Genomic DNA, 26,215 nt, shown 5'->3' with positions numbered 1-26,215 from the left:
AATGCGACCTTGTACTGAAATCACATGTGCTATGTAATGTGAATAGTGTTTTTCACCATGAAAGAGTATAAGCATTGTTCTGTAAAATGTATCATTTTAAAAACTTCTCTCCTTTCTTTCAACCCTCCCTCCAGCAGCTGCAAATTTTTCAAGCCTCCCTCCTCCGTCCCGAAGGCTATCTCAGATAAGGCGGCGTAGAAAGAGGACGCGAGACGACATGTTCACAGAAATAATGGAATCCACCCGCAATGAAAGAGCTCATTTGAATGAGTGGAAGGACACTGTATCTAAATTTAGGAAAGATGCCAGTGAACGTGAGGTCTTGAGGGACGCTCGAGATGAGAGGTGGCAGGCTGCAACGCTGGGGCTGCTGCGTGAGCAAACGGACATGCTCCGCCGTCTGGTGGAGCTTCAGGAACGGCAGCAGGATGACAGAGTGCCGCTGCAGCCGCTGTATAACCTCCCTCCCCTCTCACCATGTTCCATATCCCCCTCACCCAGACGTGTAAGAACACGGGGGGGAGGCTCCGTGCACCCTCCCACTCCACCCCAGTGGACAGCCCAACCAAAAGGCTGTCATTATATTGAATTTGTTCAGTGGCGTTTTACCTCCCTCCTATCCTCCTCCCAAACCTCACCCAGATTACCTTCTTGGTTCTCTCCCTATGTTTATAATCACTTAATAAAGAATACATGATTTTTAAACGGGGAGGGTGGGTTCCTTACAGAGAATGAATGAGTCAATAAAGGGGGCTGGTTTTCATAACAGAGTGCCGCTACAGCCCCTGTATAACCCCCCTCCCCCCTCACCATGTTCCATAGCCTCCTCACCCAGACGTGTAAGAACGCGGGGGCGGGGGGGAGGCTCAGTACACCTTCCCATTCCACCCCAGTGGACAGCCCAAGCAAAAGGCTGTCATTTTTTTAACCATTTTTTAATGGCCTTTTCCTTCCCTCCTCCCAAACCCCACCCGGGTTCCCTCCCTCTTTTTATAATCTATGAATAAAGAATAAATGATTTTTAAACGATAGTGACTTTATTTGGTTTGAAAGCAAGCTGGGGGAAGGGGGAGGGTGGGTTCCTTACAGAGAATGAGTCAATAAAGGGTGCGGGTTTTCATGAAGGAGAAACAAACAGAAATTTCACACTGTAGCTTGGCCAGTCATGAAACTGGTTTTCAAAGCTTCTCTGATGCACACTGCTTCCTGGTGTGCTCTTCTAATCGCCCTGGTGTCTGGCTGCGCGTAATCAGCAGCCAGGCGATTTGCCTCAGCCTCCCACCCTGCCATAAAGGTCTCCCCCTTACTTTCACAGAGATTGTGGAGAACACAGCAAGCAGAAATAACAATGGGGAGATTTCTTTGGCTGAGGTCAGAGCGAGTCAGTAGCGATCGCCAGCGACCTTTTAAACGGCCAAATGCACATTCTACCACCATTCTGCACTTGCTCAGCCTGTAGTTAAACAGCTCCTGACTCCTGTCCAGGCTGCCTGTGTATGGCTTCATGAGCCATGGCATTAAGGGGTAGGCTGGGTCTCCAAGAATCACTATTGGCATTTCAACATCCCCAACGGTCAGTTTCTGGTCCGGGAAGTAAGTCCCTTGCTGCAGCCCTTTAAACAGAGTAGTGTTCCTGAAGACGCGAACATCATGAACCCTTCCTGGCCAGCCCGCGTTGATGTTGGTGAAACGTCCCTTGTGATCCACAAGTGCTTGCAGCACCATTGAAAAGTACCCCTTGCGGTTTATGTACTGGGTACCTTGGTGCTCCGGTGCCAAGATAGGGATGTGGGTTCCATCTATCGCCCCACCACAGATAGGGAATCCCATTGCAGCAAAGCCATCCACATGCACATCTCCCAAAGTCACTAGCTTTTGTAGCAGCACCTCAGTGATTGCTTTGGCTACTTGCATCACAGCAGCCCCCACAGTAGATTTGCCCACTCCAAATTGATTCCCGACTGACCGGTAGCTGTCTGGCGTTGCAAGCTTCCACAGGGCTATTGCCACTCTCTTCTCAACTGTGAGGGCTGCTCTCATCTTGGTATTCTGGCGCTTCAGGGCAGGGGAAAGCAAGTCACAAAGTTCCATAAAAGTGCCCTTACACATGCGAAAGTTCTGCAGCCACTGGGAATCGTCCCACACCTGCAACACTATGCGGTCCCACCAGTCTGTGCTTGTTTCCCGGGCCCAGAATCGGCGTTCCATGCCTATAGCCTGCCCCATTAACAGCATGATCTCCAAAGCACCGGGTCCCGCGGTTCGATAAAATTCCATGTCTATATCCTCATCACTCTCGTCGCCGCGCTGCTGTAGCCTGCTCCTCGCCACCTGGTTTTCCAGGTTCTTGTTCAGCATAAACTGCACGATAAGGCGCGAGGTATTTACAATGTTCATGACTGCTGTCTTGAGCTGAGCGGGCTCCATGCTTGCCGTGGTATGGCGTCTGCACTGTTCACCCAGGAAAAAGGCGCGAAACGGTTGTCTGCCGTTGCTTCCTGGAGAGGGGGGAGGATATACCCAGAAACACCCGCGACAATGTTTTTGGACCCATCAGGCACTGGGATCTCAACCCAGAATTCCAATGGGCGGAGGAGACTGCGGGAACTATGGGATAGCTATGGGATAGCTACCCACAGTGCAACGCTCCAGAAATCGACGCTAGCCCCGGTACATGGACGCACACCGCCGAATTAATGTGCTTAGTGTGGCCGCATACAATCGAATTTATACAATCTGTTTCCCAAATTTGAATTATATAAATTCGGATTAATCCCGTAGTGTAGACGTACCCTTAGAGTGCTATCAGAACTAGTTTACACTATATTTTTAGAAATAAGAAGTGTAGCCATAAAAAGATGCCAGAAGATTTAGCCATTGGTTTAACTGTATACATGCCGTTGGCTTTTAAGAAGTGGAATACTGGTCCAGGTTCATCAAGGTCTACATGATTTTCTTTTTAAATTAAATGAATGAATGGTATTGGTTTGTAAGCATTTGTATAATTAAACCGACCCCAATATAACTAAAACTGTTCAATTTCTAAAGCAGGTATCGGAGTTCTCAAATCGTGAGTCAAAACACAACGAAAAGTGACTTGATAAGTGTACTTGCACTAATGCATAAGTTTGTTTATTCTTTCACTTAAGCAGAGAAGAAAACTTGTAGGAAATGTAAGCGTCTCAACAAGCAATGGATTTTAGCCAGTTATCCCCTGACAAACATCACAGGCATGTGGTCCCAAAACACATCACTGCTGTTTCCAAACTACTGTTGCCTGCTTCCTTTTTAAAATTCTAGGAAATGTATTAAAAAAAACATTATTTAGGTTGCAAAATCAAGAATTCAAAAGTAAAAGTGCACATTTATAGTTGCCTGTGCAACCTTAATTTGGCCCCCTTGCGCAAATGCATTATGATGCAGTCTTTAATTACATGATCGCCACATAAAGTTGGGGGGAAAAAATTGTGCAGAGAATTAGGTAGCCAGAAGCCCCTATGCATACTACATAGGGTGACCAGACAGCAAGTGTGAAAAATCGGGACAGGAGGTGGGGGGGTAATAGGAGCCTATATAAGAAAAAGACCCCAAAATCGGGATTGTCCCTATAAAATCAGGACATCTGGTTACCCTAATATTAAGCAAACAGCCTCCTATACTATAATCAACTATTTGCTCCCCTTGCTTCCACCCTACTGAAATTTCACAGTGTTGTAATTGTAGGGGTCCTGACCCAAAAAGGAGTTGTGTGTGTGTGTTGGGGGGGGGGAGGGTGTTGCATGGTTATTGTACTGCTACCATTACTTCTGCACTGCTGCTGGTGGTGGCGATACCTTCAGAGCTGGGCGTCCGGAAGGTGGCAGCTGCTGGCCGGGAGCCCAGCTCTGAACGCAGAGATGCCGCCAGCAGCAGTGCAAAAGTAAGGCTGGCATGGTATGGTATCGCCACTCTTATTTCTGTGCTGCTGCCTTCAGAGCTGGGCCCTTGGTCAGCAGCCGCCACTCTCCGGCCACCTGGCTCCGAAGACAATGCAGAAGTAAAGGTGGCAATACTGTGACCCTCCTGAAATAACCTTGCAACCCCTTTTGGGTCAGGACCACCAGTTTGAGATACACTGGTCTTCCCCGTGAAATCTGGTCTTGTGTGCTTTACCCTATACTATGCAGATTTCACGGTCCGTGAAGTTTGAAACAAGACAGCCATTTCAGCTTTGTGTTCCTAGACTTTTCTCTGAGCTGACAAGAGCACAGAGGAAAGTGCAGGTCCACCACTTGCATATTTCAGACTCTTGTTCTCTTACATGCGTTGCTAATATTGTAGCAACGCATGCATTTTTGTTTTAGTCCTTACTATCTTCTCTCATCTCAATATTTGTCCCTTTTTTCATTTTTTCTGCAATTTCCTCTTCATTTTCAGGTCTATGTATCTGATGCAACTGTTTTAGTCTTAATTCTATTTTTTATTTCTACCCAATTTATATATGGCACTGCAGATGTATACAGTGCTGTGGAGTAAGTAAAACATGTCAAACATGTTAGCCCCTCTCTTGAAGAGCTTACTGTCTAAAGGCAAGAAATGAGAATTGCAGAATGAGCATAGAAAGAAGTGGAAAAATTCAACAAAAATGAGTGGAGAAAGTTTGAAATCTTTACAAAACAGGTGGTCTGATAGTTTCTTTGAAAGCAGAGACTGGCAAATATTACTTGGGAGTGCTGCTCCAAACTTAGAGTGTCTTGAAAGATGACCCAGAATAGGAAATGGCCATCAAGGAAGAAGTCACAAGAGAAACTTGGGTGAAGCAGGAGGAGATCAGGAAAACATAGGAGAGGAAGTTAAGCAGAGTCTTAAAAAGGAGAAAGCGTGGTTTGCCCTTAAAAACAGAAGGAAAGTGTTTGAAAATCATGGTTCAACAAGTTAAAAGACCTGACTAAAAGTGGACAGGAGAAGATCTTAACCAAGATTTTCAAAACTGCTCTCACTAACCACAATGGATGCTTTTTATTATCAAGAGAATTTACATATTATGTACACATGCCATATCTGAACAGACCAATGGGGTACATTTAATTTTCACCACGGATCCTAAGTAAAACAGTAACTATACTAGATGCTTCAGGAGAAGGTGAAATAAACACATAAGACTCGATCTTCCACCAGTGAAGTCAATAGTCTTTACACCGATATCAGCGAGAGCAGGATCAAGCCCAAAAAGCCACTGGGCAGTTGTGCAGGAATGCCCCATGGTGGTGTCAGGAATTTCCAGGTCTCAAATATTGATCAGTTTTTGCTCTATCTCCTAGAACTGGAAGGGACCCTGAAAAGTCATCGAGTCCAGCCCCCTGCCTTCACTAGCAGGACCAAGTACTGATTTTGACCCAGATCCCTAAGTGGCCCCCTCAAGGATTGAACTCACAACCCTGGGTTTAGCAGGCCAATGCTCAAACCACTGAGCTATCCCTCCCCCCACTCTGAAGTATGTGATTTGATAATTCCTAATTTTTAGATCAGATGGCATAAATGCAGGTGTTATTCTCACTCAAAAGCATAAGGTCATTAATCTGGTCTATCCTGAGGCAGCAAGTTAACAAACGCTCAAACACTTTCACTGAGACATTCTGCCATGAGAATAAATCTCTGGTTGGTTTAAAACTTGCATTTATCAAGGACCATTGCTCTAAAAACAGATGTAGTCAAAAAGAAAATTTAAATTACTTATTTCTGTTAAAAACAGCACAGCAAATGCTGCCAATCAACATTATTTCAAGAAGAAATTAAGGTAAGAAAATGAAGGACACACACATTTGGCACAAGCCAAACAAAACTCTGAATGCCAGAGGCAAAATGCCAACATAGGGGGGAATAAACTCTCATATTAATTCATCCCAAGTGATCTACTGTACCTCAAAAACTATTTTAAAGCATCAAAGAACACTCAGGAATCAACTTAGCATAAAAAGCAATTTACCTCTTACAATTACTACAGTGTTTTTAAACATGAACCAAAATTTAACTCCTACATTTTCAGTCTGTTAATTTGACCTGTGTTATGATCCTGATTCATTATGTCTGCTAAATACAAAACAATTTTACTCAAAGGTAACATCTTAAATGTCAGGTTCCGGGGGTTTTTACAGTGGTCATGGGGTCATGTGTGACACTGTAGAAAGGAGGCTCAGATATCACTATGATGGCTAGCCTTTTAAAAGCCTAACTCAGGGGTCAGCAACCTACGGCACGCGTGCCAAAGGTGGCACGCGAGCCAATTTTGCCTGGCATGCGGCTGCCAGCCCGGGTCCTGGCCGCCAGCCCCACCCAGCCTGCTGCCGGCTGAGTGAAGGGAACCCCAGGCCGGCAGGGGGCTGAGTGGGGCTGGCGGCCGGGACCCCAGACCAGCGGCAGGCGCGCCCCCCAGCTCCTCCCTCATCGCGCTTGGGTTCTGCGGCTCCCGGAAGTGTGAGCCACCGGGGCACAAGGCCCTGAGCCTGCTCCGGGAGCGGTGGCGGCAGCTCACACTCCCGGGAGCCGCAGAGCCTGAGCGGAGCGAGGGGGGAGCAAGGGGACCACCACCCACATGCATCTGCCGCACCAGGCCGCAGCCCAGGCAGGCACACCCCCCTCAACGCGCTTGGGTTCTGCGGCTCCCGGAAGTGTGAGCCGCCGCCCCTCCCGGAGCTCCCCCCCTCCCGCTGCCTCAGCACTCTGCGGGGGAGGGGCTGTGCGCGCGGCAGTGTGTTTTGCCTCCACATGGAGCCAGCGTCTGACCGGCATGAGCATGGTAAGGGGAGTCCTGGGGGGCAGTCAGGGAGCGGTTGGATGGGGCTTGGGAGTCCCGGGGGTCTGTCTGGGGGTGGGGGTGTGGATAAGGGTCGGGACAGTCAGGGGACAGGTAGGGGGTAGGGTCCTGGGGGGCAGTTAGGGTGGGGGGGTCTCAGTAGGGGGCAGTCAGGGGACAAGGAACAGGGAGGCTTAGGTACGGGGTGGGGTTCTGGGGAGCAGCTAGGGGCAGGGGTCCCAGGAGGGGGCAGTCAGGAGACAAGGAGCAGGGTTGGGGGTCCTGAGGGGGGCAGTCAGGGGGTGGGAAGTAGGAGGGAGTGGATGGGGGCGGGGCTCCCCTCATCCTCTCTTTTGATTGTTGAAATATGGTAACCCTAGGCGAGGGGGGAGCCGGGGGGCACATGGGGCATTTTAGCACGTATTACCAGCACGCAAAACCTTAAATTAGAGTGAATAAATGAAGACTCGGCACACCACTTCTGAAAGGTTGCCGACCCCTGGCCTAACTCAATATCTGGTGCCTAATCTGAGATACCATGAAGGAGCCTGATCTTCAGAGGGTGAGGCTCACCATTTTCTGAAATCCGGTCCCTATATTTTGTCTCAAGTTAGGCACTCAAAATCATTGTCACTTCTGAAAGTCTTGACCTAGGTCAGGCCCTATGGGTTTTCCCAGAGCATCTTGTCTTCTAGTCCACACAACTATCTTTTAGACTAAGGGACAATTTCTGAGTTAACTCTGAGTCTACATTGGTGTAAATTAACTCCACTGACTTCACAGTTACATCATTATAAATGAGAGCAGAATTTTGCCCTGTTTTCTTTGGAGACAAATGTCTCATTCTGTGCTGGCACTAAACAAAGGTAATCACTATGTACATTAGAGATCAATCAATTTTAACCTTAAATATTTTTTGTTTTTTTTCAGTCCCGAATTAGAATATGGGGAAGATGACCCTTTAAACTATTCTCCTGACCTGAAGAAGAGCTCTGTGTAAACTTGAAAACTTGTCTCTTTCACTAACAGAAGTTGGTCCAATAAGAGCTATTACCTCACTCACCTCCTCTATGTTTTATAGTTTAGTGGGAGATGCCAGTTGTGCATGTGTGTTATGAGCGAGACTAACATTATGAAAAAAAAATCATAGGGCTTGCACGTGACTTCAAGACTCCAGCCATTTTTAAAAGCTTCTCCATTTTTACTTAAGGTTTACATTACATAAACTGACATGATAGCAATCCACAATCCGGCATGCCACCAGGAAGTACAAAACAAATGATCACCTTTAACGATGGACTTCAAAAAGGGATGTGCTTTAAGTAGCATTACAGTGAGCTATTCACGACACATACAAGCCAACGTGTGCACCCCCACCCATGCTCCAACAGGAATCTTCTGAGTTGGCAGCAGTTTGAAAGCAAGCCAGAGAGAGCTAGCTAATGTTACATTTGCAGTTTCATTATTAAGCTTTGCAGTGACTGCATGGGACACCACAACCCCACAAGTACACCCTCTTCCTGCATCCCAAGAGAGAAGTTACCTTGTGCTGTACAATCTTCATACGCAAATTAGGACTGCTCCTTGTATTACAGGCACTTAAGAAAATAGCAGCAACACAAACACAACAGACCAGGCACAGAAAGAAACAAGTATTTGGGACATACCATAACAGCAGTAACTGCAGGGGAGTCAAGAACATTTTCTTCCTTCCTACAATCCCCACCAAGTCTTTGCCCCCTCCCATACCCACCACCACACACATAAAACCCTTTGCTTTCAAATAACAAACTGTATTTCAGGGTACTGTAACACTTATACAAGCTACTCCAATTCTTTCTGGGATTAAAATGTGCTCTCACCTGCAGTTCACAGTACTTGGTATCATCCAGCCAGCTCAGGAGACTGAGCACTTTCCAGAAAGACAAGCAAGCAAGCAAGCCCTAAGTAATCTTTCAGTTTATTTCTTCATAGAAATTTTAGGGTAATGATTTTACACACTGTAGGCTCACAAAGTGGGAGTGTTTTTTGGTTTTTTTTGTTATTTTGTTTTTTAAGTGTACACAGTGAGCTTCACCCGCCTCATGCATATTTTTCCAGAGCTGATCTGATGCATAACCAATTTTTTCTTGCTAAAACTATTAATATCAATGCCATTTCTATTTTTTCTACATATGGTACATCATGCTAAGTATCTCTTCAATGCAAATCTACCCCGAGTTCAGATTGAGACCAAATTCCATGACAGCTAGCTACATCAAGACAAAAGTTCACTTGCAATCTCAGTCTTCCTATTTTTTAATCTACAATAATTCAAGATTAGGCCAAATTGCAGAATTTGGAGTGGGGTTTGGTTATCCTTCTCCTTTTTCCCCACCCTGCAAAAATGCCCTAAGAAGTTCATCTCAGATCTGTTTAGGAGCTCAAAACAAATTCCCTCTTGATTTCTAAGTCTTAGGGCAGTTTATATACGGGTCATACACACATGACTACCAGGAACAATCAATATATTAAACCAGTGTCAAAAAGTGAAAGTCCTTGCGCTGTCCATTTTAGTCTTTCTTTTACCAGAGTACCAATATTATTTCTTCCACCTGTCTACTCTGTTCTTTCTGCTTGCTATGAATTTTGAGTTCTTCCATATTTAAAAAAGTGAAATGATCACAATCTAAGGTGATTCGGGTTTGTTTTTTTAAATGGAAGAGTTGTCAAAAATTGGCCAGATAATAGGCATAAGAATCGTGAAAGCCAAGACCTGATGATTGGTCATTACTTTTCCTTTATTAGTTAAAATCAAACCTCCGACATGGCCTTGATTTCTGTTAGCGTGTCTCTGTTTATTTCATTTTGTTAAAAACCAAACAGAAAGATACTTCTTAAGAGATTATAATTTAGCTATTTTTAAATTAAAGGCTCTGGGAAAGAGCCAATAAGATATACAGGAGAGGTTGGGGAGAACCAACATACAGGTATAGGAAACACTGCATTTTATATATACATACATATAATATGTACACACCCACACAAGTTGTAGAAATAAACATGTTGTAAACTAGAAATAGCTAAAGGGACTTAAAATAAAGGCTTGTAAATAATTCAAGGACTAGGTCAAATGATGAGTTAGTACATTAACAACATTTGGCAAGAGTACAAATCCTTGACTGTCACAAATGAAGAGTCCGGCAGTAGCATCCTAACCCATTTGCAATAGACAATTTATAGGACTGGAATCCTTTGTTCCCAGGTCAGGATTGACAGAGTCATGGTGAGGGGAAAACCAATGTAGTGTCAGGTCTAGCCTGTTTCTTAACTTGTCTATTAGACCCTAACTTATAGGTATTACATTCACTTCCATTTTAAAAGTGAATAATTCATCTGCTTGTAATCTAAATTATATTATCAATTAACTCAGAAGTCCCATGGGTTCTTCATTTTTATTATGACAAAGTGAACTTGCAGGATGACCACCAGTGACTACAGGCTGCAGTCATTTAATGCATAACTCACAAGTACTTCCTAATCATGGTTAGCACAAACTGGGCCAGCGTACCACACAATGAGGGGAAGAGGCAGTTAGTTTTTCAGCATTTCATATTAAGTTTTATGTATTTCAGTTTCAAATGAGTAATGATCTTTTTTTCTATAAATTGCTCAGAGAAGAGGGTGCGCACAGATTGGATCGTCAGTTCAGCTTTTTTATAAAAAAAATTGACAGGCATTCTGCAGCTCCTCTTTCACCCAAACTAATATATAAAACAAAAGGCTTCACTGACTATAAAGCTATATTAAGTGCAGGTCTTAACGCATGGGTCTGAATACCCTCAGGATCCCAGAAGGATACTGTGAAGCACTCCCAAAGCAAAACAAGGGAAGAAAGGAGTAGTTGTTTTTGGCTATTAAGTTTAACATCCCTGCTCAGCATAAAAATATGTATACTTCTGTTTTTGTAGATCCCTTTAGGATGCTGACAAAAATCAAACCTTAGGGGTTTTTTTTTTTTTTACTGATTATGCATGGTCACTCACTTATCTGGCCAGAACGATAGCCTTATATATTATTATTACCGTGGCATCTATAGGCCTCAACCAGGATTGGGGACCATTGTGCGATCATTAACACATGACTCTGTGTCAAATATATTATCTGAGCATATATTTGAGGAGCCAGATAGGATGTCACAAAAACAAACCACATTCCAAACACTGCACAAGAAAATGCCAGTTAATTTCTTCCTTCCCAAACATTCAGAAAAATCTTTGTACAAGTCATCCCAACCCTTTGACACAAATATCTTTTCCATAGGATCATTATGGATCATCACCCATTTTTAAAAATCTAGTAGTTTTTCAGGACTTGAAGAGGCTGATGATTGTTCTAGAAATATTACTACATGTAGCAGTTAACTCAAAGTAATCCATTTTGAGAAACATCAGGTCTTTGAATTCCATTTTCATCAGGTTGCCTTCCCCCCATCCAATTTTCAGGCAATGTGCACACCATCTTCACATCTACCTCCCCGCCCGCCCCCATGCACCCAATCCTTTTCAGTTTTAGTCTACTCTATCCAAAGCCTAGCTTTTTCTCACCCTAGCCATCTTTAGCCTAATTTTTCCCCATGTATCTCTCATGCAGCTTTAGAACTGATTCACATCTTTTCTTTTGGCTGTTTCTAGACAGACTCTTTTACAACAGTGCTTTGCAGCGCTGGAAGCATGTGCGCCAGCCTGCTTCTCTAATCCCTTTCACTTTGCACCACTTCCAGGCAATAAGTGCCAGTCCCATAGCCTGGAAAGAACAGAGGTACAGGATAGTCACTAAAGCAGCAAGTCTGCCACTACACAGCGTTTAAAGACATTTCATTCTAGATGAAAGAGGGAAATATTTAGTCAGCCGTCTAGTGTTACACCAATGCTCAAACTGCAATCTGGAAGACCCAGATTCAAAAATCAGTCTCTGGATCTCCGGCTCAGCTGAAGGCCGAGTACAATATAAAGAAGATGCAATTAGTCTCTAGGGAAAGGCTTCTGCAGATTGTCATTGGCTATGTAGAAGTCAGCACGCTCACTCTCGTGGATAAAAATAACATACTGAAATGGCAGCTGTTCAGGAAAGGAAATGGGGATAGGATTCAAGGGAAGAAAAAAATGAAACAGCCACAAATAAAAATATTTGTTATCAGGTTTTACAAAATTTCATCAGGATTTTAACACTGAATCTAATAGTGAATCAATGCTATTTTCAAAATGCTTCTCAAGAATCCACCAAAAATACAAAGCATTGCCTTGTTTGTATGCTTAATATCGCAAGCAAAGAACAATTTTTACACTTATTCATAAAGAAACCCAAGATTAGTAAATGTAAGACTCAATCACTAAGTAGTCATAACAGAATATAGATTTTTTGTTTAGTTTTTGTGATTGTTATGCTGTAGACTTCCAAACCAAAAAACGACCACTATTCTGTACATCCCAATATTAAGTCAGGCTATCACTTAAACATACAGGCGTTTCTGTCAAAACCTTAAGAGACAATGGTCCCAACACTATGATTCCCAATCCCTAAACATATTCCCCCCCAGGTCTGAAGACTTTAAAAGGCTCACTTGGTGTATTTTAATATTTTTCCTTATTTCTGAAGTGCATTGTGCTATGAAAGGAAGAAGTAACCTGATTTAGAATACTGACACGTAAATCATTTTAAATTTTATCAAAGAGTCAGAAGTTAGCAACGAGACCTATTAGATCATCTGGTCCATCTCCCTGCCAATCCCAGATTGTTTCCTACAGTATGTTTGCTAGTGCTCTGTCCAGTCTATTTTTAAAGCCTCAAGCAATGGAACTTCCATCACTTCACATGGAAGGCCAGTCCAAATTAGTTTAAAAACACTGCCCATGAAAAGTAACCCATATAAAAACAAACTGCGTAGCTATTTTTATGGATCAACTTACATAACTGCTGGTATTAAAAAAAGGACAGCAAGACTATAAAATGACAACCACAAGTCATATTTTAAGATTCTTACCTTCTGCTGATTCTTTTAAACATTATTCAAGCTAATTCTTTTTTAAAAGGCACATTCCTTAAAATACTACAGCAAATAAACCACTGCACAAGCCTGCTAAGCTATAATAGCAGAGAACAGGGATTTATGTACCACAAGTTTCATGTAAGTAACTTAAAAACATAGCCCAGGAAGTACTACTATAAAATGAAAGCATTGTTAAGGCAAGTATTTTTTTAGGGCTATTAACCTTAAAACACCAAAATATTATAGTTTAGGAGTAATATATGTCTAGCAGCTAACGAAAATACAGTAGAAAATTTCCCAGAATAATATCTGATTGAAGTTGCTGTGTTCTGATTATGCAACAATACACAGAGCTTTATACCGAATATAGATGATTGTGCACTGGGGATTAACAAATCAAGCTCAAGCAAGAATTTGTAAGCATCAGAAATATACACTATTCTTTGCTGACATTTATTCCACTCTTTGAACACTTTTCACTTCAAAGTAAAGAACCATTTGAAAACCAAAGGACTTTTTCAGAGCAGTTAAACCAATCAATCACAGTACTGTATAAAACTGCCCTTAATTACCGAACATGACAATATAGCAACCTTACTTTGTTAGAAAACTAAATTTCCCTTAAAAGCTGAATTTGGTCTGCAGCCACATCACTGTGAGCTTGTCAGATTTAATCAGCTAAAAGTTGGATTGGGCCCGCCTCATAGCTGGATGAAAGGCCTCCAAGCAAACTCCAGGTGCTTAATTTAAGTGGGACTCTTGACTTTTGACTCAGGATTGAACTAAGGCGCCATTATGATGCTAAGGTATACACAGGGTACTGTGCTCTGATGGCATGTGGGGGAAAAAACAAAAACAAAAAAAACAAGGCCCTTGCCACTTGCTGTTATTAAAGCGTAGCAAACCTCAAGGATTATCCTGGAGTCTCCAGGAATTAAAGATTAATATTTAACTGAAGATTATGTCATGTAATGAAACCTCCAGGAATATATCCAGCCAAAATTGGCAACCTTATTAAAGAGCCAATGGCACTGGTACCCTTCTCCCCACGGGGAAAGTTTTTTGTTTTTATTTTTAAACTCAGTGGGAGTTTTGCCTACTTAGAACTCCCTTGTAGTTTCAGTTGGAAAGTTATTTCCTGCACTGAATTGTCCTGCATTTCACCCCAGAGCTGGATGCAAGGACTTTTAGTAGACATCTGTTAAGTACTTTGGGATAGTACTAGATGAGAAGCACTATTAAAATGCAAGTCACTTCCATTAATAACACAAACCTTGGTGTTAGGGGAAATTTATTTTTAAAGACTACCATAAATCTGTTTTAGTGGCCTCAGGTCAATAACAAAAAAATGTGCAAAAACCTTGAAGTGGATAAATAAGAGTACTCAGACAACTGTAACCCTGAGACTGAAATTGTAAGATTAGTGTTTAGCACTGACCTGCAATGAACTAAACTTCAGGGTTTTATAGCATGTGCTGCTTCTATTAAGCAATATATTAATGTAAAACCTATGTGTATTAAAAGCATTTTCAGAAGACAGTTGTTTAGTCGATATTTTCAGAACACTTTCATGGGAAGCTTAAAACTCATTTCTTTTTAAATCTTTCACTTGCAAAGTATATTGCTCCTATATATTTAAGCATCTCTCATTCCTGAGAGACAGCACAAGAATGTTCAATCTTTACTCTGGAGAAAGTATTGCATCAGGAGAACCTTATAATTCAAAAGGGAAATGGACATAATTACGCAAGTGTGTGGCATAGTCAATGGAAAGACTACTTGAGAGAAAGAGTTGTGATGAAATAGCTTAGTACTCATATTAGACACTGGGTTAGTTAAATAAGTACCAAAGACGTATTTTTGCAGAGACAGAAGAGGGAAAACACTGTCAAGTAGGTTGGTATGTTTTACCTATCTGAATAAGATTCCAGAAACTGGGAATTTAATTTTTACATTCTGCGCATTTAAAAAAAATGCAACACAAATCAAGCCAATTACACAAAAGAATGCCTTGTGCTTCCATTTCGTAGTGTCCTTGATCAAGACATTAGACACACACAGGTGCTCACTTGCATTGACACCTTCGTCTCTTGACAGAGAAGGAAAATGAGGCCTAGATGAGTTGACCAGCATGCAATATGCAAATCATACCTTAGTTGTTCTAACAAAAGACAAGTTTTGTATCCTGCCCAAGCACATCATCCTAATTATTTACTGCAGGAAACAGTCACCTTCTAAATTTACCTTTCAGTGAATCATTTTCAGCTCTCATTATGTCAATCAGCGAGTTCTCCAGTGAATGCATGTCAAAAGTTCTTGCGCGATCCTGCAAGTAAACACAAACAAAGTCAATTTAGACAGCAAAATGCTATCCAAGGCTACCTCAAATATGCAGAAGCTTCAACTCCACCCTACGTCATTAGATCAGAATTAAACATATACAATGAAATTATATTTAAAGTAAAACTACAAGACTCTTGGGCTTTTATTGAGTAACAGTAAATTCATATCTGAAGTTTCAGTTTTGCATTAGCAACACCATGAACAAAATATCTGATAACAAATCAAAGTACAGTTTTACTCCTAAAAAAAGGCTCATTGCAATAAGTAGTTTTTAAAACATTTAATTAAAATAAGACAGCCTGTATTAAAGCTCACTGCAAAGCAATCTCTTTTAAAAAAAAAAAAAACACAATACGTTTATCGTACTGACATTGAGCATTTATTTTGCCAGCCATAGAAATACAGTCAGAACTGATACTGTTAAGAGGCCAAGAAAATTTGGGTTGCTTTATGTTTGTTTTAAGAAAGAAAAGTAATGTAAGATAGGAGTGTTCAGGTATATTTTTGAGTTGGCTGGAAAATGGAAAAATAAATGACACAAAAGTTTGTTTTCCTTTTTCATCAATTTAGTTTCCATTGATGTTTTCAGGCCAGCTGAAGTCTGGAGGCTGAACTACTCCAAAAAACTTTATTTGCCAAGTTTAATACTCTCCACCCTCAAATAAATCCTGTTTGAAGCAATGAAACGAATTGCAATTTAAGGCCCCAGTTCAAGAAAGCATCCTCGTTAAGGAAAGCACTTACCAGCTTAAACTATGCCATTACAATACAATGGATGTTAATCAAGTGCTATACAGTTATCCGTCATTTCAGAGTCTGCACAATTAAAATTGAAGTTCACAGAATTCCATTTACTGCAAATATTGGTGCCAAACAGCCTCGTTTTTTGGTAAAAAGTTAACATTTTGTACTTTAAAATTTCACTCTTTACACCCAGAGCTTTGCAATTTTACACGAACACTTAAAAGCAAAAGCACTAGACAAACTTTAGAGAGAAGTTGACTTGTATACATTACCATCACATCATCTTGATCCATTTGAAGTAAATTTACCAAGGATTTCTCCTTAGCGTCATCCTTTAGCATATTTCATAGGTCACCCTTTCTTGACTAAAACAGCCAATGCTCAACTGACGAGAAGATCAAAGTTCACACATGTCTGTCAAAGCCACCTCTCTGGTTATCCAAGTTAAAAGTAATGTATTGCATTTACGTAGTACCAAACCAACACCAAACACTTTGGCCAAGCATTATGGTTCTCAATTTCTTGATTTTAGTGTCTATATTTAACTTTCATGTTTCAATAATAGAGTCTTGCAAAATTACAAGTGTTCACTAGTCCAGGCACAACATATATTGCCCCATGACGAAATAATTTAGTCATCACCGAAAAAAGTTTCCCCACAACCACCCCATCCCAAGGAAACAGGCAAGTAGAATTTTGCTAAACTGCATTAACAGACATTGCATTTAATTTCTGTGTTCAAAAAGGAGACCACCTCTAATCCCAAGTGTTGTATTTTGTTCATTTTCCAAGAGAGATTCACCTTTAACCCAAAACCAAGACCAAGTGTGGAAAGTTTCTGCCCATAAAGAAACAAGGAAAGTTATAAGCAACTCTAGATAGGCAATTAGAGTAAACTTGTATACAACTATATCAATTACCACCCACCAATGTGGGGGTTTAGTTTCTCTTTACATCTAGATGCGAAGCTAACCTTTTGCAAAGTAAGTAGAACCAGATTTGCTCAGTATTTGGATGAGAAGTTTTAAAAAACCGCATAAAATGGTGCTGTATATTCAATAACTGATATTTTCATTTGCCTCAATATTGAAATACTGCTGCCATTTTGGCTGGGCACTATATTGCAGGAGAGTCAATCTTTGAATGAGAAACTGGTCATGGCCATTTGTGGTCATTAAATACTCCGTGGTATTTTAAGAGTAGAAGTGGTTGGCTCTGGTGTCCTAGCCTAATTCCTATTTAGTAAGTCACATTCCTACCAAAAACAAAATAGTAATTTTAACTGGGAATTTATTTTTCACTTCCCCCTCAAAATAAAACACACCCCCAAAACCCACAACTTTGTGTGTGGCTGCCACAGAATGGTTCAAGTACTCCTCTCCAGAGGCAGCTCATTACAGTAGCATGTAGATGATCCTTAGAGAAAGTATGGCAAAAAGGTGAAGTTAGATGTACTCCGGTCACTAACAGGACAGAAACATTTACCATACTAATATGGCCAAAATTCAATTTGCTGTGTATCTGCCTCATCTTTTCAGTGTTTATTTTTCTCACTAACCTGTATTACAAGAGAGCACACGTATCTACCAAAAAATACTAGTTTAGGTACATTTGGTTCCTTACACTTTTTCCCTCCAGCTTCACATTTGTTTCTTCTCCCACTTGTTTCTTTCCTCACTGGTTCTTTAAGTTGCTTGATTTGATATTTTTGTCCCTGGTTCCTATAGATTTCAAAGTCTAGTTATAATTCTAACAACTCCAAGCCCTGGTCTGCACTACAAACTTATGTTGGTATAATTACATCACTCAACGGTGTAGAAAATCCACACCCGTGAGTGACAGTTACACTGACCTAACTCCTGGTGTAGACAGCGCTATGTCATCAGGAGGGCTTCTCCCAGCTCTTCTCCCTCTCGGGGATGTGGAGTACCTAGGCCGACAGGAAAAGCTTCCCCGTCAGCATAGATAGCCTCTTCACTAAGCACTACAACAGTGCAGCTGCACTGGTGCAGTTGTGCCACTGCAGCACTATAAGTGTAGATAAGCCTTACATTTCCATGAAATCAATTTGAATAGTTTACAGAGGTAAAAAAGGTGTTCCTTATCCTTATTGACTTGAATGGGAATAGGTATAATCCATGCAAGTCAGAAATGAATAAAGGCAGACATTATCTCTAAATTTTCCAAACTGTCTGTATTGCTTCCATCCAGGACTGTTTTTTGTTTGTGTATGCGCACGGTGGTGGGGAGCTGGGGGGGAGGCTGTTTTTGTTTTTAAAGGTATTGTAGCACTTTCCAATCTCTCAACATTTCTCACTATGTATTTCTTTCTGTTCTGTACCTTATTTTGTGTTTTGAATCTCTTTAGCAATAGATCTAGAACTCAGCCTCACCAATATTGAAGCAGCTGAAAACTCCCTTGTGTGCATCTGCCACTGCTCCTATCTCACAACAGGGGGAGCATGGAATTTCAGGAGCTTGCAGACCCTTCAGCTGCCACGCTGTCAATGACATCTCAGTTCTCTGGCAAACATTTAATGGGAAGAATACTGCCAGGCAGCTTCTGTATGTTATTTTGCATGCAATGCTGCCAACAAACTGTAGGGTCAGCCCCAAAATAACTTCTCTCCCCTAAATTTTTAGTGTTGTGCTGAGATTAAGTTATATTATTGAATGTCACAGAGAGGGATCTGCATTCATCAACTGGAATGTGAGTGGGGAGGGGGCAGTGTTTGGCATTCAGAACAGAGACAGTATTTAATCATATATAAAGGGAGAAGAAAGAGGGAATAAACTGGAAATTCCCTCAAAGGGACAACTAGATTCTTTAATGGAAATTTTCCCTGAGCCTGCTCACTTTCTACCTGTTCCATTTTTAATGACATGCCCCATTTATTCTCCCCCTTTATGATACATGATTTTTTAATGAGGATATCCATGTCTTATAAGCTCAGCTTCCCAAGGTTCCCCACCCGCAGTTCTAAACCATGCTCATCTTGATTACCAAATAAAGTTACGTGGCTGTGTTCCTATTGGTAGCCACCATTAATAGATTATTCACAATGGAAGGGTGCAGACGATTCTGAAACGTTCAGAGCCTCATCCTCGCCACCCTCTCGTGGTTCCAGTCGTACCTAGATGATGGAAGAGTCTGGGTGATACAAAATGCTGAATACCAAGAGGCCCTTATCCTCCACATTCAGTCATATGTCATGATGAGATTTCTAAACAATCTAGAGCATTCTCAATATACAACTGATAAGCAAGTTTTTTCTCAGGCCTGAGGGAATGCCTAATGGCCTGGTCAGCTTAAGGCACTGAGTTGCCTCAGCCTCAATCCTGGGAAAACACAAGTCTTGCTACTGGGACATTTGAAAAAGTTTGCTCCTCGGGGTCCCTGCTTATTGAGGGCATTCATTAAAAGGCCACAAACCAAGTTAATATGCATCTTAGCATCATGTGCCTGCCACAAAGCAACACTTATTAGTGAAAAAGTAGAAGCTAGACCAATACTCTACTCTAGTTATCATAATCTTTCTAAGTTGCTCAGTTACTATGGTGGCAAGCCCAGTACAAATACTTTATTTCATGACATCTGATGCTATTGTCCAATTGCAGAATTTAAGCAGACTTTGTCCCTATTTATACTATGACACACTCACAATAGCAACCCATGTTTCCTGAGTGCTATTTAATTGCAATTCCCTTTCAGCATGGCTTCTCGATCACCTGTAAGACATTCAAAACGCAGCATGTCATTTGCCAATTTGCACAATTATGAGCATTTTGTCCACCCTGTATTATGTATTATTTACATTGGGTAGGATAGACTAGCCTAGAAATACACATAGCACCTTGAACCCAGAGGGCAGCAACAAGGCATAAAACCAGAAAAGCAGATTTATCCCTGAAGTGGATAGAGCAAATATTTTATTGACTTACTTACTTTTTGGAACTACTGGGTGAATCCCAGTACTTTGTTTATTCAATCAATTGTAGATGGTGCCTATTCTGAAAAGAACAGATATCACAGGGCTCCCAGATTCCTGAATACAGACCTAAATCTGTGCTGACTACCCTGAACCTCATCAATTTCAGTGAGCTTGCACAGTGTGTATATCAGCAAATTTGGTTCACTGTGCAGAGAGGTCCATTAACAATTTGTCAGGCTAAGTATCAGGAAGAGAGACAAGCACCATGAACACATTTTTATTTTTAGTAGAATTTCTCTATTAATGTAAGATATTTGATCCTCAATTACTTAAAAGAAAAAACAGCACCAGTTTTGCTCAGTGCAGTGTTCTAAAAGTTCACATGGTGGTCAGCAAACAAACCAAGAAGTACTTTATCTGAAAATGATAAAAATTAACATGTGAGACTAGCATTGGTGGCCATCTTGCCAAAGAGACATGTAACTACACATTGAATACTGCTTTAACATTACTGCTGTAACATGTAAATATTAAGCTCTGATTTTTAACTCGGTAACCAAATATGGGGAAAAGTTGGTCTTTCAGAAGCATATGAATGTTCACTATGCTGTGATCAGCAAAAATGAGTGTAGTTCTTCTTTCAAGCATACAGTGGGGAGGGAGATTCATCCCACAGCATTGTGTTGTTTTCTAAATGGCCCAATTCACTGAGTGACATTGGCAGTGGCCCCAGGGGAATCCTACTAGTGATCTGTGTGTAATAAATATATGAATGAGAAAGAATGGATATAGGGATAATGATCACCCAAAAGAAAGTAAAATGTCTATATAGCTATAGACATTTTAGCTGGTGGCTGATATTGCTTACCTAAATTGATCACAAAAAGAACATTTCAAGAGTTTGTATTGGGTTATCTGAACTTTTGCTTTGTAAGAGGGCTCAAAGGACAAGCACATTTACCTTTGGCAAAAAAGGACTTTGAGAAATAAGATCCTAATGAGAATCAAATTATAGCCCCAATACAAAAGACTGCTTTTAAGATATCAACATTTACATGCTGTAAGAAATAGTGGAATTTATATAAAAACAGCATTGCTTAGAAGACTAATTATAGAAAGGTAATATTTAGCAGACCACACCCAATTAATATAGAGCTAATATTCTATACCAGTGAACTTTATGCAAAGATCTGGCCAAATCACTCTAAAAAGGAAATGGAATTGCTGGTCTGTTTCCTTCATGCTGCCTAGAAATAATTTCAAAATACATACAGTAACCATGATCATGTGATCTAGTGGTTAAGGATTGAGAGATGAACTCCCGGATTCTAGTCTCAACTCTGCCACTGACTCATGTGAATTTGGGCAAGTCACTTAACCTCTGTGCCCCGTGTTCTCCCCACATCTATCTGTAAAGCATATTTTAAGTAATTTGAAATCTATGGTTGACAGGTACTATGTAAGGACAAAGTTTAAAATGGAGATGCTTATAAGTAGGAAACCATTAAGTCATACAATTCAGATTCCATAAGATCCATCTTCTTCCCTTCTTGAAGTCCAAAGGGACCCATACAGAATAAAAACACTTAGGATAAATTATGGATAGTTCATATTGTGAAACTATATGCACTGGAAATTGACCAAGAAAACTTGATGCCATGGAAGAGAATGTTCAGCATGGACCTGAACCAAAACCTTAGATCTAAATTCTCCTGAGCTTCACAGACAGTTGATCTGGATTCAACCACTGAAGTACAGGCCTAACTACATTTAATCTGTACACATGCCATCAGTATCGCCTGACCAATTAAGACTCCAGAAACTGAGACTTTCTATTCAATGCGTCCCAAGATGAGGCAATCACAACCATAGTCTGCCAATGCTATGAAAGCCAAACAGTATAAAATCAAAGCCTGCCTGGGTGTGACAATTTGCTTGTAGCAAAGGCTGTGCCTAATATTACAAAATGTGAATTTTTTGAAGAGTCAGGCATCTATAATGATGCAAAGTAAACTGTTGATTTAAGCAATTTATTGAAGATGATGATTAAGCAGTATTTATGGGGCAAGCACAGTTGCATATATCATACTTTACTATCAATTCTATTCAATATATATTGTTTAGTTCTTTGGAGAACCTTCCTTTGCAGAATTGCTGCATACTATAATTGTAGAAAGATTGGCTCTAATTCCTATTCACCGTATGTGCTTTGGAGGTTTGAAGCTTTCTGAAAACTTGTCCTAGTTCCCATAATTTAAATAACTGGTGTCATGGCTATAAAGTAATATTTACTATTATAAACCAAAGTCTGTTTATTTCTTTATGTTTGCCTTTATAGTTTCTAGTAACTTTCTATCCAGGAGTCCCTAACTTAGTCAAGTGTCTCGGTAGCCTTAGGCACTGGACATGAATTCCACATTTTTATTTCATACTGAAGTAGAATGATGAAGCTTAACTCAGCTGCTATATACACCCCACCCAACCCTCCCAGTAAGTGGTGTCTTCCAACTCCCAATCCAGTAACCGCTGAATTAACAAGGCACTGAATAAACAGGTTTTTCCTGAACGGATGTTTCTGTATGCTGCTCTAATCATTTTTTATAGCTTCACCAGGAAGAGTAAGATGAAAGCTGGAAAACTCAAGTGAATCAAAAGTGCTCACTCCCACAAAAGCTCTTAAGCTCTGTCAAACTGAAAGAGTTTTTAAATATCAAGAAGAGTCACTGTCCTGTCTATAAATTTCAAATAACATGCCTGAGCCCACTTCTGCTGCACATAAACCTCTTTGTGTGTCTACTACTGTACACTACCCAATGTTCTCTGCTCCGTGCTACCCTGCTGTGTACGCAATTCATTTTCAAAGAAAAATGCTTAATAAGATTCCTTCTTTTAATCTTAGGAAACATAATTCAAATAGCTTCCTAACAAAGGCCCTCTTTTTAAAAAATCCCTGAGGTCAGAAATATGCAGGAGGGCTGAAGCCTAAGTACAAACGTCAGTAGTAAGTTTATAAAACAAAAACAGTGTTAACTTCCACGGTACTTAAATTGTGTATGTCATACCACATTATAGTGCTTTTAATTCCACAGACCAATAGCTAAATCAGTTGGGGGATGGCATACAAAACACTAGTTACTATGCAGTGGATATAGTTATAGAAAATGGGTAAGCAGATATTTAAAAAACCCAAATACATGTATTTTAATCTAAAATGATAACTTTATGGAATAAAACCTACTGATAGAATAAAAGTAAACCTTTTCTACAAAACAGGTTGCCTCATCATTTTATGCAACCAGCTCTCAGTCTCTCAAGAGGCTCCTTCAGAACAATAAGAAAATATAAATCAAAATCCTGAAGTGAGCAAACTAAAGACCATTAGATTAGCAAGATTCCTTTTTGATGAAAGGTTGAGAAATGCATGTAACAGAATATTTTTAGTTCTAAAATGCTTTATGAATGGGATTGTTTTAATACACTTATCAATATAGTCAGGGTTTTTGTGTACAAACAGATTACAGAAGGGAGTTTTAATTTTACACTACAGTAGTCATGTGTGTTTTCACAAACATTCCACATCTACCTTGGGGAAGAGAAAGCCCCCTTGGCACAGAACCTCCATGGATTGGGATGGGGTTAAATGTCTAGAGGCCTTTCTCTGGGGAGAAAAAAAAAAAACATTTTGAGCAAGTGAATTCAGTGAACTGCCCACAAGTGTAAAGTTCTATGAAATGGGCAATTTGAATTTTTATTTTCATGTCCTAGCCAAAGAAGCTATGCAGAAATTTGTCTGAGTACTTTTTGCAGAAAGCTGAGCACTATTGCTCAACTTGTTAGTGCCTTCAAGGACTGATTCTACAAACATCCTCACATGTTTGAAGATGAGAGTTTGAAACCTGGAAATGCCTATCAAAGCAAGATTTATAGATTGCATAACAAGCAGAGTGCTCCTCTTTTTAAACGTGCAAGTATGTAGCAAGAGGAAAGTCTGTACAATCCTGAGGACAATGCTGCAGTGCGCAGTTCAATTACTGACAATTCACCATCCCATTGAGCTGCTAAACTTTCAGTGTCACAGGGAGGAAAATGGAGAGCAATTGTTTTTTGAAAATCCCTCATGTTACAAGGTAGGTCCACTCACTCATTTGGTCAGATGTCTATGGAAGGTTACTATAACCTGCCATTTCCCTTTTCAAGAGCACAGTTTATTCTTTTGAAAACTAGCAACTTTCCAAATGAGAGGTCAAAGGATGAGGACAAATTGTGGCTTTGCTCTTTTGAAACAGATCTCTTGTAAGTCTGTAATTCTGAAAAGCTAAAAAAAAAAAATAAATAAATAAGGAATTAGTTAATTTTTTAAACAGATTTAACTGCTTTAATTGAGAGGAAGCTTTGTATAGTAGTAAAAGCACAAGATGAGGAGTAAAAATATCTAGGTTTTGTTTACTGCTCTGCCAGCTGATCTTGGGCAAGTCAGTCAACCTCCTGTGCCTTGGATTCCCCAACTGTAAGAAGAGGATCTTGTCTACTCCCAAGTTGTGCTCCGAGACTTTGAGACCCTCAAATGAGTAGTACTATAAAAGTACTAGGCATCACAAACACCAAACCAATTTGTACATGGCACCACAATACCGAATGAGCTACCTTCGCTGTTACAAAAATACCAAGTGAATCAACACAAGAAATCATCCCTATTTTTAATCTACAAAAATTAGGGATTTTTGTCTCATGGCAAGTCACTAAGAGTCATGAGGCAAAAACAATTAAAATCAACATTTGTTCACGCAAGTTATTTACACAGACATATGCAACACTCGTCAATAAAAAATGAGCATTTAGGTACGGCTGCTATATGATCTCTGTCACAAGATATGCTCCAATATGTACTTTTGTATTTCACTAAGCTTTTGAGTAAAGATACCTTTTCTAAAAATCACATTCTCAAAAATTCGTGTTTCTTCTTCCATACTCTTGCATTCTAAATAAGCTACTTCTCATAATATGAGAGCAACACTCGTGAACAGATTTAAATAAGAAAATAAATGTTAAATGAAAGGGAGAACCAGGAACAGACACAGTTAATCAAATACCCCCATTCTGTTTCAGCAGCAAAGGTAGATTTTGGTATCACACTAAATATGGATCTAAGAAGATTCTGGTAATGAAAGTCTCAAACAAAACATGATTGCCTCCTCAAGGACACTTCATATATGTGCAACTACATTCATGTATTCCATCATAAGCAAAAATCCTCATGACTGATTTGACACAAGTATACAATCTGAACCCTACCTCCAGCATAACAAAAACCTATGGCCAAATTTTACATATTTTTTTCCCCAGTGTTCTCAGAACTGAAGTCACCTTTTAAAATGATCACAAAGGTATTAAGGATTTCACACCACAAATGTTATAAAAAGCAATTACCCAAAATGGTCTGGAAAATCATCAACATCTTTTCTGGATCTGCAGTGCTGGAGTCCTGTTTTGCTGCCCTGCCCTTTTCTTATTCATCACAGAACATAACTGATAGTAAGAGACTGGAAAGCATTTCACTCCAATACTTTCCTTTTCCTGGCATGAAGAAGTGTCAGACATGGTCTTGACATATATACCTTCATCTTACTGTTTATATAAACAGACACCAGTATGTTATGTAGAAATTATATTTAGCCATAATAACATATCAGACATATTTTGAGATTTAGAACATAATACAAAAGCCACACTCTGGAATCACTTAGCTTTGTTAATTTCCTCAATACCAAAAGGAACACATTTCTATCAGTACATATACATTTGGGCCTTAAATGCGGCACCAAGTACACACTTGATCTCATTCTGTCACTCTGTACATCAGCTACGTGTCAGGGTACAGAATGAATTAAACAGCAAGCCAAGTCTTGCTGCAGTGAGGCTGAAAAAAGACCAACTACAGCTGTCTCTCTGTGCTAATGGTCTGAGTGTATGAATTTGGTATATTGGATACCAGTTCTTTATATTATTTCCAACTCTTAAAATTAAGATCTATTATTGCTATGCAGTCCAAGGTTACGGACTCTACCTGATGTTTAAACTGCTAGTGATTCTGCAGTAAAGAGAAATCCTTAATGAAAGGTATTGCCAGCAGCTGCTGCTGTTTTCAGAAGGCTGCATAGGCCCTGTAAACCAAACAAACTGAATAATTTACCAAGGGGAAATGAATTGATCCTCCCTCTGATTCTACAAGGTCATTATAAAATATATTTAGATCTCTTTGGGGTTGTAGTTACCATGACAAATGTTCTGAGGTTCTTCTAATCTACTGATCTTTCATCCCCAAATTACTTAAAAGTAGGTCATCCTGCTTCTTACACCATGGCTAGAAATACTGCAATCATTTTGCAATCGTTACTT

General features: G+C 40.3%; 1 protein-coding gene across 3 annotated transcripts in view; it reads right to left on the bottom strand.

The window, feature by feature from the left end:
- The window catches only part of CPEB4 (cytoplasmic polyadenylation element binding protein 4), a 193,268-nt gene that overhangs the window by 33,191 nt on the left and 133,862 nt on the right, over positions 1-26,215 (bottom strand). For all 3 annotated transcript variants that reach the window (XM_024199349.1, XM_024199350.1, XM_024199348.3), the window contains one exon: positions 15,045-15,126. In XM_024199349.1, the coding sequence (XP_024055117.1) occupies positions 15,045-15,126 (82 nt within the window). The remainder of the gene's footprint in view (positions 1-15,044; positions 15,127-26,215) is intronic.

Source organism: Terrapene carolina, unplaced genomic scaffold (assembly GCF_002925995.2).
Source record: "Terrapene carolina triunguis isolate 2854851 unplaced genomic scaffold, T_m_triunguis-2.0 Scaffold629, whole genome shotgun sequence".
Lineage (NCBI taxonomy): Eukaryota > Metazoa > Chordata > Testudines > Emydidae > Terrapene > Terrapene triunguis.
Note: the sequence above shows the minus strand (reverse complement) of the source record. Positions and strands in the feature narration are given on the sequence as shown.